General features: G+C 40.4%; 1 protein-coding gene across 1 annotated transcript in view; it reads left to right on the forward strand.

Moving 5' to 3' along the window:
- The window catches only part of nrxn2a (neurexin 2a), a gene marked incomplete at both ends in the record, with an annotated part of 86,605 nt that overhangs the window by 18,190 nt on the left and 50,364 nt on the right, over nucleotides 1–18,051 (forward strand). Inside the window, 9 exons of the mRNA XM_079214159.1 lie at nucleotides 2,179–2,608; nucleotides 3,254–3,637; nucleotides 4,489–4,692; nucleotides 7,384–7,410; nucleotides 11,301–11,420; nucleotides 11,504–11,885; nucleotides 12,747–12,937; nucleotides 13,582–13,755; nucleotides 15,224–15,343. Of these exons, the coding sequence (XP_079070285.1) occupies nucleotides 2,179–2,608; nucleotides 3,254–3,637; nucleotides 4,489–4,692; nucleotides 7,384–7,410; nucleotides 11,301–11,420; nucleotides 11,504–11,885; nucleotides 12,747–12,937; nucleotides 13,582–13,755; nucleotides 15,224–15,343 (2,032 nt within the window). The remainder of the gene's footprint in view (nucleotides 1–2,178; nucleotides 2,609–3,253; nucleotides 3,638–4,488; nucleotides 4,693–7,383; nucleotides 7,411–11,300; nucleotides 11,421–11,503; nucleotides 11,886–12,746; nucleotides 12,938–13,581; nucleotides 13,756–15,223; nucleotides 15,344–18,051) is intronic.

Here is an 18,051-nt window from a genome sequence, read left to right on the forward strand (position 1 = left end):
GAGAGTATGACGGGATAAAGCGTCCATGGGATGACAAACCCGAAAAGTCCCAGTAATGAGGGCGAGCGCCGGCAGAGGCAGAGCTGATCACATTTGATCAGCTCTGCCTAGAGATCCAGGAAGCCAGTTCAGAGACGGGTCAGTCAAAGCCAGAGCGCTGAGTTTGGTGATGAAGTACAGGAACAAAGCTCGGATGTAAATGGAAATAATTCAACCAATCATCTCCATGCATGCAGGAAAGAAAAGTGACTAGAATATGAATTCTATAAGCAGTGTGTGTATTCAGAGGTATATCTGTCTTTTTTGATTGATTGTAGCGAGTTTCGGCCATGACTAATCTCTCAAGACGTCACATGTTCTGCTGGGTAGAGGCCATCAGGTTCATCAGGTACAGGAAAATAATGGCCACTTACAGACGAGTGCCACGACCACAACAACAAGGAGAGATTAATTTGTCTTTGAAGTCACCAGGTTATTGGTCTGTAGTATGTGTGCCCACAGGATATCGCACACTGCATCATTAGGTCCGTCTGCTTTAATGCTTCAAAGATTGTACCCAATTTGGTTATGAAGGATATGCTCTCACGGCTGTTAGCAGAGAAGGTCTTCATTCTCCGGCTGCTGTTATTCTTCACCACTTGAGCATAAAAGACATGAGGGTTTTGTCAATCGACACTAGAGGAGCTTTATTCTTGCGTTTTGGGATAGTCTGTAATCCTTGTCACATACAACAGGCGTCTGAATTGGTGAAATAGGATTCCACTTCCTGTATTGTCCCCTGGCTTATATAATAGCCCTGCAGAGGTCACAGTGTGCCATTTCGTAGCCGGCTATGTATTTCTGTTAGATGTGGGGCTCTTAGTCGGAAACAATATCTGTACATGACTGTTAACGCACTGTTCCGCTTTGTATACGTGTGTTGATTGACTGTCTTCCCATTTAAAAATTGCCTGTTACACTCCTTTCTCGATGGTCAGTTTCACCATCTGATTTCACTGTTTAATTAGCCACATTGAGGCAGTGTGAAGTGTGATATTGGCTCAAATTGCCTCTCAGCTCTGCTGTTAGTCCTCGGTGCAATGTGGTGTGTCACCTCAGGCAGGGACTGGTCGCAGAGTGATGTGGCAGATAACAGTGGGCTCGGGGTGACTTACAACTAATACAAAATGAGACAAGGATTGCTGTTTCCTGCTGTGCATACTGATGAACCCAGAATGAAAGTAGAAAATAATACAATAATGGCACAGAGAAGCCCACACAGGCATTATACTGAAGTATGCTTTTAGTATAAACAGGTAGGTGTGTATGCCGTGCAAGTAGATATCTTCAGAAAGGTTTTTGTATTGCTCCCCGTTTCCTGTGATTGATCTGAATTTTTAAATAAATAGCCAGGCGTTCCTCCAAGACAGAAGGAGGTCTGTTGTGTATTATCAGATTTGTTATACCACTTGTTCAGATGTATCTGCATCGTGAGCTAAGCAGTGTTTGGTGAGTTTGGGCCCTTTTACGTCTACTAAATTTACCTATTTAAATACTGAATTGTGTGTTGAGCCTCTCTCCCACCCACCATCTCTGCTTGGACTTGATCTCTCCCAGTTTCACTTAGTGTACACACATATAATTATTTGCCATTGTGTAGGTGCTATGACTGTGATTCCTCCTCTTCCAATGTAAGATTATTCTACCGTCAGACCCATTGTACGTTCCTTAGTGACTCAGATAAATGTCTAAAATGTAAATGTTTGCATTTGCCTCCACATCTAAATGCATTTCCCGATGTCAAAAGCATTTCAGCTCATGCTGCCTTTTTGTCTGTGTTTGAGTAGCTGTAAAATACAATGCGTTCAGTTCTACATTCTTTCACAACCTCCGCACAGACACACAGCACGGGTCCGGAACAATCTCAACGAGATGTGATTATTTTTTCAAGTGCCTCTACATCTGTTTAATTAAAGGTGCCAGTTTATTGGAGAGAACTCTGGAAATGAAATCGTCAGGACATTTTAAATCTGAGCTCTGAGTTGAGGGATGATTCACCGTCTTCAGCTGCATGTCCTTGTGAATGCTGCTGTGTTATATTGATTATAATATTTATTGATGAGTAAAATTCAACCTTTGCACTGAATTTATTGCTCTCTCCAGCTGTCATCTCACCACGACGTCTCTCTTAATCATTAGGTGGTCTACAAGAATAATGAGTTTAGACTGGGTCTGTCACGACTGGCTGAACAGCAAGACCCAAAGATCAGTATCCATGGTGACCTGAAATTCAGCTGCGAGGATGTGGAAGCCCTGGAGCCGGTCACCTTCGACACACCGTCTGCCTACTTGACATTGCCCAGGTGGAACACAAAAAAGACGGGCGCCATATCTTTTGACTTCCGCACCACAGAGTCCATCGGCCTGCTGCTGTTCAGCCATGGCAGTCTGCAGGGCGCACAGCCGGACAAGAAGCCCAGGGCCGACTTCTTCGCCATAGAGCTGCTGGATGGATTCCTTTACCTGGTCATGGATATGGGCTCTGGCAGCATCAAGATGAAAGCCAGTAACAAGAGGCTCGATGACGGCGAGTGGTGCCATGTGGACTTCCAGAGGCGAGGGCGAAACGGTAAGAGAATTGTATTTGTGAAGGCTGGGGAAGCCTTCTGTCTGCTTTTGTTACTGTGTTTTTCCAGATTTAGCTGTGGAGCAGAGCTGTGAAACCTCCATATGCCAGCTTGGATTCAGTCACATCGGCACGCTCTTGCTTTTTATTCACCACATTGAAACATGCATGCATATTAGGTTTTAATTACAATGATATTTGCAGATGTTATAATATATGTATGACATTTTGAAATATGTGTTAACCTATTTCACAAGTGGCCAATTATTTGGTCACCTTCCTCAAATTGGGCCTTATTAGTACAATCCAAATGTGGGCCTTATTGGCAAAATACACACAGTTTCTTCTATTTCTTCCTACACATTTCTATAAATATATTCCTTCTCAAGCAGGCTAATATGACACAGCAGATTTCTTCACTTTTCCAGAGCAAGTTTTAGTTTCAGCTCCTGCTTTTTATCATAAAATCACCTCCCAAGGACTGACAGTACAGTTTCTTAATCCATCTTTAAAAAAGGCAGGGACTTATGCCCACTTTCTCACAGTTTGTTCTCACTTCTCACTGAGCACAGCCCACACACACCTGTCTTAATTTTCTGCAACAAAAACATTGTGTAAGTACAAATTGACTCACTGCCCACCCTACAGGCTTCATCTCTGTGAACAGCAAGAGCGTCCCCTTTTCTGCTAATGAAGGCAGTGAGATACTTGACCTAGATGGGGAAATGTATCTTGGAGGTTTACCAGAGGATCGCCAAGCCCTCATGCTCCCCCCAGAGGTGTGGACCGCCTCCCTCAGCCTCGGCTATGTGGGCTGTGTGAGGGACCTCTTTATCGACGGACAGAGCCGTAACCTGTGGAGGCTGGCGGAGGTTCAGAGCGCCACAGGTGTCAGCAGCTTCTGCACCAGAGAGACTCATGTCAGGTGTGCCAGAGACACTTGTGCCAATGGTGGACACTGCAGAGAGGGCTGGAACCGCCACATTTGTGACTGCAATGGTACTGGCTACCTAGGTCCCAGCTGTGAGAAGGGTAAGAGTTTCTGAGACCGATGTTAGTGGATGGGGAGGAGAAGTGATTTCAACATGCTGCTGCAAAGCTTTTATCACATTTTGGCTGGTATTTTATTTATTACCTCAGCGGTGTAGTGGCTGGAAAGTGCCTTAATGCTCAGGCCTCCCAAACAATAATAATTGAATTTGCAACTGCAGGATGATCATCTACATACTGTACAATGACATACCTAATAAAATAAGATTTGAGTGCTCTCAACTGAAAGTAGCCCTTCAGTTAATATATACTATATATATATATATATATATATATATATATATATATATATATATATATATATATATATATATATATATATATATATATATATATATGTGAGTATGTGTGTATAGTGATTCATTAATGAATTGTCAGCATCATGAGGTTGCCAATGTGCAAGTGCTATGAGTGCATATTAGAAATGCAGTGCTGCCTCGATAGAGTCATTCGGCCTGAATCACTCTGCATTTACCATGCAGATGGTTTTCTCACAGAGAGGCCAAATTACGCAGATCCATTGGCTAACAGTAAAAGCTAATAGAATGAGGGATGTATGAAAATCCCTCTTGTATTGCACTCTGATGGGTATAAATCCTTCAGAAATTTGATTGCTGCTGTAATCTCGCTGCTGTCTCCACATGCTCCAGGCTTTTTCTGCCATCTGGTGCGACTGATGAAAACTGCAATCTAAAAATGATATCATGCCATACCGGAGATAAGCTCAAATTCAGGTTTCATTCCATAAACGCCACTTTGTGTTTTTAATGTAGCGGTGTGATTCCCTCTGGGGTTCAATGTCTGCGAACACTTCTTCTTTCCGAAATCCATAGAGGCCACCATGGTGAGCTATGACGGAAGCATGTATCTGAAGGTGGTGATGCCAAGGACGCTACACACAGAGGCCGAGGATGTGTCCCTGCGCTTCATGTCCCAGAGGGCCTTTGGCCTTCTGGTGGCCAGCACCTCTCAGCAGTCAGCGGACACCCTGCGTCTGGAGCTGGACGGAGGCAGAGTGAAACTCACTGTGAACCTGGGTAATGCTGCTGCGGCAAATACGGGCAAATAACACAAGTTGACCTTTTAGGGCGCGTCACCAAGCTTGAGTTCTCATGATATTAGTTTTGTCTCTGACTCTCCCATATTCATCCCCATACACAATAACTGCAGTTGCTTAAAAATATCAGCACATCCTTTGAACCTTTTGCATGTTGCTAGAATTTATTTGAAATTTTTCAAAGATTTATTCAGTGCAATTCTATTTAACTGGATTAGTGAATTAGATATGAATGGTCAGTTTCAAATCAAGGAGAAAACATAAAATCAAAGTGAAAACATAAAATATGGACATATTAAATAGTTTAGAATGTAGGCAAGAAATATTGTTCTCAACAATTTACTAATTTTTTTTTTACAATAAAAACATTCCTCATACCAGGAAATAATATAGTGATGAATCTATGGATAGGATGTAAATAGATACTTTAACCTTTTAGTAAGCGCACCTTTTTACATTGCGATAGTTAAATGAGAAGGTTGTTTCTACTCTCATATCGGTCCATTAAGTATAGCCCAGCAGAGTTTTAGACTGGAAACCACTAGAGACAGATAGACTGGCCCTGTCAGATGGCAACAAATACCACCACTACCTCGAAAGCTTTCTAATTAATGTGTTAAGTCTTTGTGTTGCGAGTAAAAACAACGATTCGCTGTTTTATAGAGGTTTATGTGTCAGACTTTTTTTCTGCAATGCACAGTAACTTCCTGGAGTCTTTACTGTGTCCTGGCACCCACTCGGGGGCCAAGAAAAAGTCCAATACACAAACCCCTGTAAAACAGCAAATGATTGTAGTACAATTATTTACCATTTGGGAAGCCCCAAAATGTTTATTTCTATACAGTAGGAGAATTATCACCATATCTTATCAACATAAGAGTACAAAACTGAACAATTGATGAAGAGTGCTGTATCTAAATTCATAAAATGATCTTTAAAAACAATTTAAAGAAGTAATTTTTCAAAAATAGCTATGAAACACAAGAGATTGAATGACTTTTTAAACAACTGTAGGTGTGTATGCATATTCTGCTTTTCTCTTCTCTTCTCGCTCTCCCTCTCTCTCTCTCCCTGTCCCTATCTCTCGATCTCTCTTTCCCTCTCCCTCTCTCGCTCTCGCTCTCTCCCTATCTCTCTCTCTCTCAGTTCATCCAATGGTCAGGTCTCATCTGACCGTCTCGGCTCTTTCAGCCCTTCAATGGCTTGTCTGCAGTTCAAGGAGAAGGCAGTCAGAGACCAGATCCGCCATTACCCTGAGATATTACCATCACACCATTGATGTGACCATAGTAGTTCCCTCCCCTCACATTTACTGGCCTGTCCAGTTTAGAGTTGCTTCACTGAACAGAGGGTGCCAGTGATGGCCACACAGTTTCTCTCTCTCTCTCTCTCTCTCTCTCTCTCTCTCTCTCTCTCTCTCTCTCTCTCCCCACCACACACACTTGCAGCAGAAAGTCACTCTGGTCTCTGGTTGTCTGTATCCACTGCTCTGTGATGGTTGACAGCTTGAGAGCACGCCTCAGCCACAGGACTTACACCAATATATTCATGTTACTGCTGGATAAATTGGTTTTATTATTCAGAACATGGAAATGAGGAGTGGGTGAATCAACTTTGAGGAACAAAATGTGAATATTGCAGATGTATTTAGAATTAGTTGTAGTAGACATGTGTAAATTCTAAAAAGCATCATATTTAGGCTGGTGTCATTATTTTCCTGGTGTAATGTTAACTGTGGCTGCAGGTTGTGCAAATCGCCTCTTTCCTCTGAATTTAATTTAGAAAATATATTGTCATCAGATCTGCAGAAACAGCAGGAGACTGGAGCTGCACTAAGAGTGAAGACAGATCAAGGTTTGGGCTTTTTAGTAGAGGTGCATTAGTAAAAGAGTACATACCCCTTAGACACGTCTCACTTAAAGTATAAATGTATGCAGATTGACCTAAACGAATGTAATACAGGAGGCGATACTGTACATCTCAAAAACTGAGATGATTAGATCTCACAGGAAAATATATGTATTGCAAATTCAGCATAATCCCAGTAATTGCTCTAATTTGAGTATTGTTTCGTAGCCACGCTTGCTTGTTCTTTGAAGTAAATGAATGATGATCCTTTGGGTGATAGGCTTTTAAGATGCTTTATCCGGTTTCAAAAACCCAATCCAAAATACCAAAATGCCAGCACAGGTTCCATTTTTTTGTTATCTGCTTCAGACGATTTGGCTCACAGCAGTGCATGTTTGCTGTATTACCCAGGAGCTTGTGTCAGTAATCAGTCGAAATATCTGAAACAGGTGAACTCCGTTGCAGACGCCTGAATGTAGGCAGCCGTATCCAAGACCATACCGACACTAAAAATACTACTGGTGCACCTCCACTTTTACGGTCAATAAAACTCTTATTGATCCCAACTTTGATCTGATCTATTGTTCTACCAGCATCTGACACATGTTGAGGTTGTCCTTTTACTCACTATTCCTTTTTCTAATGTCATGCACACTAAAGGGAGGAAAGTAGCGGTTTAGACTCTCGAGCCTGTCCCCGGATGGTGGGCTCTGAAAAGCACTGAACTTTCTGCAGAATGTACCTTGAAGGATGTGAAATATTCTCCTCTTTTGTGCTGTTCTTTTTTCTTTTAACCTCACCATCTCACTCTCTCTCTCACCAGATTGTATCAGGATAGACTGTAATCTCAGTAAGTGTTTCCTATGATTATTAACTGTACCATGATTAAGAGAACATGCACTGTGGTATAATCATATGCCTCTTGCTCTATTCTGTCATGAAACAGAACATTATTCATTTTTTTCTGCCCCACAATGCCTTTGTTTACTGGTACTGTTATGCAACCAAGATAAGAACAAGAGTCACACGTCATTGTGCGTTTGATATATAATTGCAATTTGTTGGCTCTTCAATCATGAACTCCACATTAAATGACACATTTTATCATTATTACATAATAATCTTGTAATCAAATGTAGCTTGAATTGACATACAGTAGTCTGCTATTGTGCTGCCAATGAGCTTGTCATTAATTTGCTTGTGACTAATTTGCTCACATAGCTGATAATTGGGTACAGTTCAACTACAATCAGCAAATATCTGCAGAAAGAAAAACAGCGCTCAGTCTCAGTTTAGAGAAAAACATATTGTATTACTGAGTAATCTCACTGCAATAGGAAGAATATGTATTGGCAGAGCTGATATTCATTTAAAGGTCAGCCTGATATCTGACCAAGCAAAAATGTTTTTGCTTTATGTTTTTTGCAGCCTTTCCATTTTAGGAGAGTACATGTTGTGGAACATATGATGTTTATGTAAATTAAATGACCAGATTCAGTCAGTTTCTCGTGGCAACATTTGAATACTAAGTCTAACTACTCCTCCTATATCAACAGACACTTGTAATCTTGCTTTGTGGCACCACAAAGATAATTGTAAGAGGCATCCTGGACCATATGTGCTATAAAATGAATGTAAAAATGACCGAGCAAAATGACAGCGAATCGTCAAATACATTGTCATGAGCCATAGGGTATTTACACGAGCAAACATAATTCCATTGATTCAAAGGAAGATAAATGCCAAAGGCAGATTTGCCTTTGTGTCAACAGAATAGATTTTCTGGTATTCTCTACTTCTGAAATGGAATGGTACTTTAGGGTTGTACCACGCTGATTTATGATGTAGATTGTCGCGCTCACCTGATTGTGAGAGACAGGCATTTTAAGTTTTGGATCAGACTACAGCAGGGGGATAAAAGCTATTGGCAGTGGAGAGGTGAACGGCTCTCCGATATAGATCATCCATTACAGAGGAGGCTTACGAATGCTTATGCAAGTTAGCACTATAATCGTGTGCTGGCTAAAAGCTTGTTTCCACCCCTCATGTATGAATAATTCCTTGATTCTCTGAAATATAAGGTTTAACTGTTAATGTTCAAGCTGCAGCCTGAATATTAGTAATTCTATTTTATTGTATGTACTTAAACATATTTTATATAACAAATCAATTAACAGTAGTCTGTACTGTAATTTTGTCTTATGTGTATCTATTGACCTGAGATGTTGATTTAATAGCTATAAAGCAACAGGGGACACTTTAACTGTTACAACAGATTTACGGCACGAACAGTATGTGAGCCGATAAGCAAGAGTCCATTTTATTGAACGGATTACATTGTTTTTCTCAGGTGAGTACTGTGTGTGCATTGTCGAGTGTGTGTGGATGGTTGGAGAGCAGTGAGGTGTGCATGTACTGTCTCTGGAACCAGTTCAATGACCCACCTGCAGGAGAGCAATGTATAGCCATTTTTTAAATGGTTCATGACACTCAATAGAAATACAAATATGCTTAAAAATAATTATGTAAATAGCAAAGAGAAATATTGAATGTGGCTATTTAAAAGGGACTGTATGTCCTTTATCGGCTTAGCTATCTGCCTAATAAATTGCATTCTCTACCAGCAGATGGCAATGTACCATCATGCACTGTCCACAGTTTATATGTAGTGTATGTGCATCTCTTTTTGTGCAAAATGAACCATCATACTGATCAATTATGCTGCTTGTATGCTTCACCAGTGACCTGTGGCAATCTGTTTATGGATGGCTTATTGATGGGTTTTATAGTTGATAACAGAAAATGGAGCCAAATTGCTAAATTATCGTCCTAAATTATTTAAATGATCATCATTTAGTGAGCGCTACCATTGAGGATAATCACAGTTTCCATCATGGAAAATAGTGTTGCTTTGACTACCTTTAAGGATGCTCTTACAACTCGATTCAGATTTCTCAGTTGAAGGATCTAGCGAGTGTAGCTTCAAAGAGACGGCTCATCTCCAGCAGCTGCTTGTAAGCTGTCAGTGGGAGGGAAATTGTTGTAAGAACAAATGTTGCTGCAATGCTCTTGATTAATCCTCTGGAATATGGGGAATAATGGCACACAACACACTTTTGAAAAGAAGCATTTGTTCTACAAAATTACAGTATTACCATAACATGCTTTGATTACCATGCACTTCCCGCGTTCAAAGTCTCGGCTCACTCATAATGCTGACCTGTATAACTGCACCATGCCTTTGAAGTTATCCTTGTTTGAAAATATGAATCAAATTCCATTTTAACTGAGGATCAAACTGGACGAAATAGACCTTTTACATATGCAGCTTGCTCTCGAGCCTCTGGAAGTTTGTGAAGCAAAGGCACTTTGATAGGGACCCACATTTCAAAGGCTTTACAGTCAGATGTCTGTGTGAAAACATATTTTATTCCCGTCATTTTACTCCCCACTGCGGTGTCAGAGGTGGATTACTACCACTGATATGAAATACAGGCCGCACAGTCAGTTTTACTATGAGTGCTTCATTTTTATTTACCGAGACAAAATTCTTTATGACCTCACTTTCAAATTAAACTACATCAACAAATAACACTGTAGAAATGATAGTAAATGTTTTATTAATTTAGAATCCATGCAGCTGAGCCATCGATATATCGTCTTTCTTATTCCACACGTCTTCCTACATTACTCACAATGTGACTTGGCCGCTGACAGTTTGGTCGGAGATTGAAGTGTGTTATGAGAGTAGCGTCGAGCCGCTAGACTCTGAAGCCGTGTGCTATGAAGGTTTGGTCACTTTGTCCCCACTATACACCATTCCACTATCCTTTTTCATTACAGTACATTTGGTTTGCATCTCTGTTTTCATGATGAAGATTTACAAGATAAACATTTCTGCTTGTGTGTTGTGCGACATTATTCCAGCGATTGGTTTGTTTTTTTTTTGTTTAGAGGGAGCAGGATTTGATGTGATAGATCTGTCTGGTGGGCACAGTCGATATTCAGCAGGTGGATTGTGGTATCATGCGGTGTGCTGTAAAGACACTTGATATGCAGCATTGGACAAAGTCTCCAGTCGCAGTTTTATTTCCCCGAGGATGAAACAGTGCAGTGTTCGGAAACCAGTTGATGTTTTCCATTTATTGCCCTCTGTACGTCCCCTGTAATTCTCCTACACCCTGAGCTCAATTAGACAGACAAACCCCTAAAGGCGCAGTCAGCTTAGGCATGGCCAATTAGTTTCCCAAGCGATGTCAGAACTCCTTTGAACTGCCGTGTCGGCCTGTTGCATAGGCACTGATTCGGGATGACGGTGCTGCAGTGGCAAGCTTCTGCACTGTGACCTATTTTGAAACCAGCGAGAAAGGCAGAGGATAGTGTAGACATCTTGAAACTTAAAGCTATATGTTTGAGCCCGGTCTCTAGATAATGCCATTTTACCCCAGATGACATCTCTCAAACCACTCTATAAAGAGAAAGCATGCATCATAATATTTCAGACTAGTCAACCTGCAGAACAGGAGCTGCGACTGCAGTTTCTTTGTTTAATTTCTCCTTTAACTGCGGATTGAGTAAGTGCAAAGTATTGGTTGCAGGTGAACGTTGACGGCTGTATGTGTGTGTGGGTGGTTTTGTAAGTGAATGAATGTATTGACCCTGAAGAGAGAGCTTCATGTGCAAAGGGTGTATACTGAGCTGATGTGGTATGATTGTCACTTGACGCTTTCCTCCTCTTAGGCAAGGGACCAGAGGTACTCCTGGTAGGCGAGAAGCTGAATGACAATGAGTGGCACACAGTGAAGGTGGTGCGGCGTGGGAAGAATTTGCAACTCTCTGTGGATAATGTGACAGTGGAAGGTATATAGTAGGAATAAAGGAGCTTGCAAAGGTACAGGTATTGAAAGGTATTTGAAATCTAAGCTGCATTCTTTGTTCCTTAGGCCACATGTCGGGCGCCCACACCCGTCTGGAATTCAGTAACATTGAAACAGGAATCATGACCGAGCGGCGTTTCATCTCTGTGATGCCTTCCAACTTCATCGGCCATCTGCAAGCTCTCTCCTTTAATGGGATGCTCTATCTGGACCAGTGCAAGAACGGAGACATCTCCTACTGCGAGCTGAATGCTCGATTTGGCATGAGGCATATTGTGGCCAATCCTGTAACCTTTCTAGCGCAAGCCAGCTACTTGGCCTTCTCAACCTTGCAGGCCTACGCCTCCATGCACCTTTTCTTCCAGTTCAAAACCACCAGTCCTGACGGCCTGATACTTTACAACTCTGGAGATGGCAGTGACTTCATTGTGGTGGAGCTGGTCAAGGGGTAAGCGCTGCGGTGTTAGGATTGAGCTGTAATCTGCATTCAGGGCTTGGCTGAGGAAAGATAGAAGGGTCTATTTGGGACAGAAACTAACTATTTATATCTTGCTACTTTTGTACTTAATATTTGACTTGCAAAGCTAAAGGCATATGAAGAGTGCTTTTTTTACTTTTCTTCTTTCTTGGTCACAGAATGACTCAATCATGATTAATATCTTGATAGCGAGACACAATATAGCTTTACAATCATGTGCTCATCATGAACAATTTTGTTAAAGGGAGAGAAGCAGATAGAGAAAGCATGAGTGCAAAAACAGAAACTGCCATTACCACAGTACTGGTATCATTCTCACACTCAGTACTACTCGAACACATTGGGCTACAAATATGTTCCGAATGTTTTATTCATTGTAGATAATTTCTGTTCCAGAGAGAATAGGAAACGGAACATTGAAGCAACAATTGTAGCTTCCCACTGTCAAACCTTGCACAGACTCTCTCCCAGTAAGCAATTAGTCAGCAGGAGGTCTTGTTCAGCTCTAGAGCCTGCAGCAGTAGCTCGCACAGACAACACAGACGAAAAATGGCTTCCAACACTTCTGTCAGAGTTTTCAGGCTGCTCAATGTATTGTGTGAAGTGTAGCAGCTTTGTCATAGATGTTGCTTGAATTTAAAAAGATTTAGTTTTTTTTAAACTATCAACAGCCCCCTCAGTGGTTTTATCCCAAAACAGACTTGTAGACAGAAGTGCACACAACGGCATGGCTAGCATAGTTTGAAGCATAATCCCATAACAGCATATGGTATGTGGAGAAATGATACTACATGAGAAATACTGAATGTAAACATCTGCATTGTCTTGTAGGTACATCCATTATGTTTTTGACTTGGGAAATGGGCCGTCGCTAATGAAGGGAAACTCTGACAAGCAACTTAATGACAACCAGTGGCACAATGTGGTGATCTCCCGTGACAACAACAATGTGCACATCCTGAAGATTGATTCTCGCACTGTCACCCAACACGCCAATGGAGCCCGCAACCTGGATTTAAAAGGTCTTTTTTTTCTAAGCAATTGTTTATGAGAGGACACACTGAATACTTGCTAACACAGGACATTCAGTGTTTCATCGTATAAAACAGGCAATACATATTTTTGGACAAAGTGTGAGTCACTACAACCACAAGAAGTCCTTAAGTATGGGGCCATAACGGGACACACAAAATATTCCAGTTTCCTGCTGCAAAATGTGAGAGTAGGCTCACTTACGCACGCAAGCAATTGCATGATTCTACTGGCGGAGAAAATAATCATAATTTGATTTTCATAGTGAATATTAATTTTCTTTCGTTGTTTTATTCTATTATATAATACAGTCTGTTGTTTAACTCTTTGAAGGCTCAAACTACTTTCTTTAAATTCCACATGTTTAGCATGCACCAACAGCTAAAGTTAAAAAAGTGGGCAACGATCTTAATGAAAAGGATGGACTAGATGTTAAGATCTCGAATACCCTAATAATGTGGCCACTGGGTGTACTTACTCATATTTGCACTATACTCTCATACATCTTAATGATTTTTGCATTATTTATTAATTTACTAATTGTTTTTAACTTTTACCATATGCATTGTCTGTGTTGCCAGCCAATGTTTTAAGGCATACACCAACATATCCCTGGCTGTGATTTTCCCCACAGGGGAGCTGTACGTTGGTGGCGTTGGCAAGAGCATGTACAGCAGCCTGCCCAGGTTAATAGCATCCCGGGAAGGATACCAGGGCTGCCTGGCATCTGTAGACTTGAACGGGAGACTCCCCGACCTATTGGCTGATGCCCTTCACAAAGTGGGAGAGGTGGAGCACGGCTGTGGAGGTGAGGCTGGCAACATACTGGGAAGTCTGAAACGCCTGTGAATCATTCCTGTAATCTGATGTCCTAGTATCAGAGCCAGAGGAACTCAGAGGGACTGCTCACAGAAAACTAATCACACCACATTTGTTATGGTGTTTAACAGCTTTGTTGAATGCTCCAGTATGATTGGCCATTAAAGACATTCTGTGCTTTTATTATTTCTGATTATACACGCTTACATGTAATAATTTCTCTCTTCAGTCAAGATGTCCAGCTGCTGGTGCTGAGCAAGAAAGTGCTTAGTAAATCGCAGAGTTTTGCTATGACTTAATAATACCAAATAATCTCCCCAGGTAACCATTTCTGTTACAGGAAACATTGCACAGGTTATGACAGAGTAGTTACATAAGTGCACCAAAAGAGTTGAGGGTGACAATTGGGTAAAGGTTATGGAGTCAACAAAACCTTTATTGGTCTTCCTTTTTGGAGCCAACTTTACGCTACTCTGTGTTATCGGTGAGGAGATTTGACAACTAGTAGATGGTTGTTGCCTTGTAGTGGTCATGTGGAAATAAAATAAATCATTAATCCTTCTTTTCAATGTGATTGTGCACAGCATTTTACTGTTTTAGATGTTTAAAGAGATGGTCACAGTGACTCAAACAAAGTCAGACGGACAGACAGTCCATCACATGTTCTCTGATCATTATGGAGTTAAACTTTGTTTATATTTGCGCTTGGCGTCGTAGCACGAGCCTCCTCAGAGGCAAGATCCGAGCCAGAAAAGAACCATTTATACTTATACTCTCTGCATTATTCTCCGAAACGCCAGAGGGCGTACACACAATATGAACTGTGAAAAATCAAAAAGACAACAAGTGTAACCGATAGATATGCCCATAGACTGTAGGTGTAATGGAAGAAAGCCATAAACACAACTTCCACAATGCTGAGGAGGGTATCAACTGTAAACTCATATCTCATATTTATGGACTACTTTATTGCTTTTGTGCAAGCCCTGTATAGAAAGAGGTCAAGTATTAAATGCATTATAATGAAACAAAGATTGAATATCCTGTAAACAATTTGATTTGAATGGCAAAATAAATACTCAAATTAAGCATTTTAAGATCCCTTGTTTATATATGTCTCGGGACCTATTTTGTATAATCCCGAGGCATGTTTTTATCAGTGAACTATTTGTGACAGTCACATTGGCACGTGCAAAAATTCAGAGGTGCCGCGACCACTTGCTATTAATTAATTAGCAACCGGTTATCAGTTGTATGATACAATTGATGGTTAAACAGCTACAATAAATAAAATCACTTCACGCTAATATTTTCTGTCAAAAGACGAATATCTATAGACCTACTGTGCAGTAATGACTGAACTATGAATAAGTACAACCTATTTATTCCTTTTGGATAGTAGTGAAGAATAAAATGAAGAGAAAGCACCTGGTAAATCTGCTGTCAACACCCTGCAGGTCCCAGCACCACCTGCACCGAGGACTCCTGCCACCACCAGGGAGTGTGTCTGCAGCTGTGGGAGGGCTTCTCGTGTGACTGCACCATGACCACCTACGGGGGGCCGTTCTGCAGTGACCGTAAGTGCAGATGTATTACACCTGATTGGCTAGAATTGTGGGGAAATATTGTACAGATAGATCTCTAGAGGATAAATTATGATAATGATCAGATACCACAATGAGTTGATTGGTTGACAATTGCAAATATCTGTAAAATATGAATTCCCTTATAAAGAACATTCAGTCAGACAACAGATGTCATTGTAGATTACAAATAATTGTGCCCTCTCAGAGCCACTTACTGTGGGTTTTTGGGCTAATTTGTGTTGGTAACAGGTTTGCCAAAATTCAAAGAAATGCATTTTTCTTATATCACTCAGTGGTTTCAAACGTTTTGGGATTGTGAAGTTTTAGTTGTGGCTTCTCCTGGCGATAATATTTGTTTTCTGTGATAATTAAAATTTTAGAGCCACGAAGAGGTGAAATTGTGTAATATTTCACAGGGGGAAAAAAACTATCTTTTTGCTTTAATTAGTTGTGGCCTTCTAATTTGCATGCATACGTTTCAGAAAGGTCTGTCCTTCCAAATACAGAACGGCACACCAGTGGCATAGCTTTGACAACAGCAGCAGCACATGTGATGATCTTTGTGATCGATTGCCCATTTTAATCAAATTTATAGGATCTGCAAGCGCATTTTGTCACTGTATTGAAATGAAACCAACTGCTGCCTTGAGGCAAGGATATCAATCTCTAGAGACTTGTGGTATTCTTTGAGAAATGATCGAAAGTGATGCAATGTATAAGTGATTTGTAGTCGATGGGTAAAGCAAAAACCCTGCTAATATAGTCCTTTAAAACCAACTATACATATTAAAAACATTAAATATTGGTCACTCTTCAGACATATATGTTGGCTTTTCCATTCCATCAACAAAATCCTGCAAAGTGGGAGTGACGCTATGGCGCACTGTTCATTGCACTGTGATGGTGCTATTTGAGTGCTAAACAGTTCTACCTGTCTTGGTTTAGTCTTATATTTTCAAACATGACATGAACTGTCCAATAAAAACATTCATATATGTTATACATGCATGTAAATACATGGTGGTGTATTTAAATTCGACTTGAGGAATCAATTACACGCTAATTGCACATGACACATTGATAGCACCACATTTCAAAAACCTCCTGTCTGATTGCTGCCTCTGCAATAAAGAGCCTTCTATGTCCATAGTAATAGACCCGACTTTTACCAGAAGCTTTTCATACTTATAATAGCAGGAGATTAACATTAAGCTTGTTGGTCCAGTGGTCACGCCGAGTTAAGCTTCATTTGCTGCAGAGTCATTTAGAATAACTGCAAGAATTGTGCCTTTGTGGTAATCTTTATTGAAATGTACTGTTACGCAGTATTGTTTTAGGACAGAAAGGGACATTACACTCTGTAGGGGGGACTATTTTAGGATAATTTGATAGTAATTCTGTGTAAGAAAGTCATGTTTGCGTGAAAAAGATATCTGGCATTTACTGTATTTTTACTCTGGAGGAGCATCTATTTTAGGAAAATGCCACGCCTCATTGATATTATAAACACATTTATTTGGTTCTTTACACTGATTACAGTTTTGAGTTACAGTCTAATTATATAAGGTAGGAAGCTAAGACACAACAAAAAACTACTTTCTCAAGTCGAAGTACAGTACTTACTTACATACTGGCAGTTATCTAATTTAGCTTGATATCAAAGAGCCGCTTACTTCCTCCATTTGTTTCAGCAAGTTGTCTCATTAATCTGCTTCCGGTGTTCCAAACTTAAACACACATCGAAATGTGCTTGCTCCTGTAATGTATTGATCGAACCTGAAAATCAATAGTGTGTCCTCTGTAGTCTTTATCTGTTACATCAATTACTGTCCCAAGACTGTGCACCCGGGTAAAATGTATATTATGGTGTTCAAGCTGCTTTTTGCATGGGCAAGCAGGCATGTCTTTATTGGACGAAACAGAAGAGCCTATAGAGTTATTTTTGTGTCTGATATACCTCATTAATCAATTCTGCTGATATCTTTCCAACTGCATTTTATAAAAGGGGAAGAATGTAGTTGGCATTATACAATTACAATTTCAGAGAAAAAACCTGGTTGGTGGCTATTTATCATGATTCCAATAGAAACACCTAATTCTAACTTTTTTATTTCCTTGTTAAAATTATTGGATGAAAACTTGAAAAGACCTGGATGATTCAAAGCATTGCTCTCTTTTTTTGCTTTTTTTACACTATACATGTCTATTTCCATGAAGATAATAGTTATTGTCAGCCGTGTTTTGTCAAAAGAAAGCAAGAAGAAAAACATGTTGATCTTCATTAAACTTGATAATGGCTCCCCTTGATAGAGATTGCATGTTGGTATGCAGTTGTTAAACCCCAATCGTATTAGTTCTTCTATATTTGTATGTAATTTTAGCGAGTTTGATGCACATCACATAATCTAAGCCTGAAATTCAAATCGCCTATATTTAATGATCCTATCGGTGCACCTTCATGGCAAGTATTGAAAACATGAATGTATGCGCATTCATATTTTGTTGCTAGAAACAAGAGGCAAGAGCTGCCTGTTTGAAAGATATTTAATACAGATGTTGTCCATTTCACATATGCAATGGCATCCTTTATCCCTTTCTGCTGCACCGTCATTATGTCTTAATTTTGAGAGACTGCCAATGAATATTTCAAATGGTCCATTTTTATGCCCCACAAATGATCTGTGTTCACTTACCAAAAG

Source organism: Taurulus bubalis (genome assembly GCF_910589615.1).
Source record: "Taurulus bubalis genome assembly, chromosome: 2".
NCBI lineage: Eukaryota > Metazoa > Chordata > Actinopteri > Perciformes > Cottidae > Taurulus > Taurulus bubalis.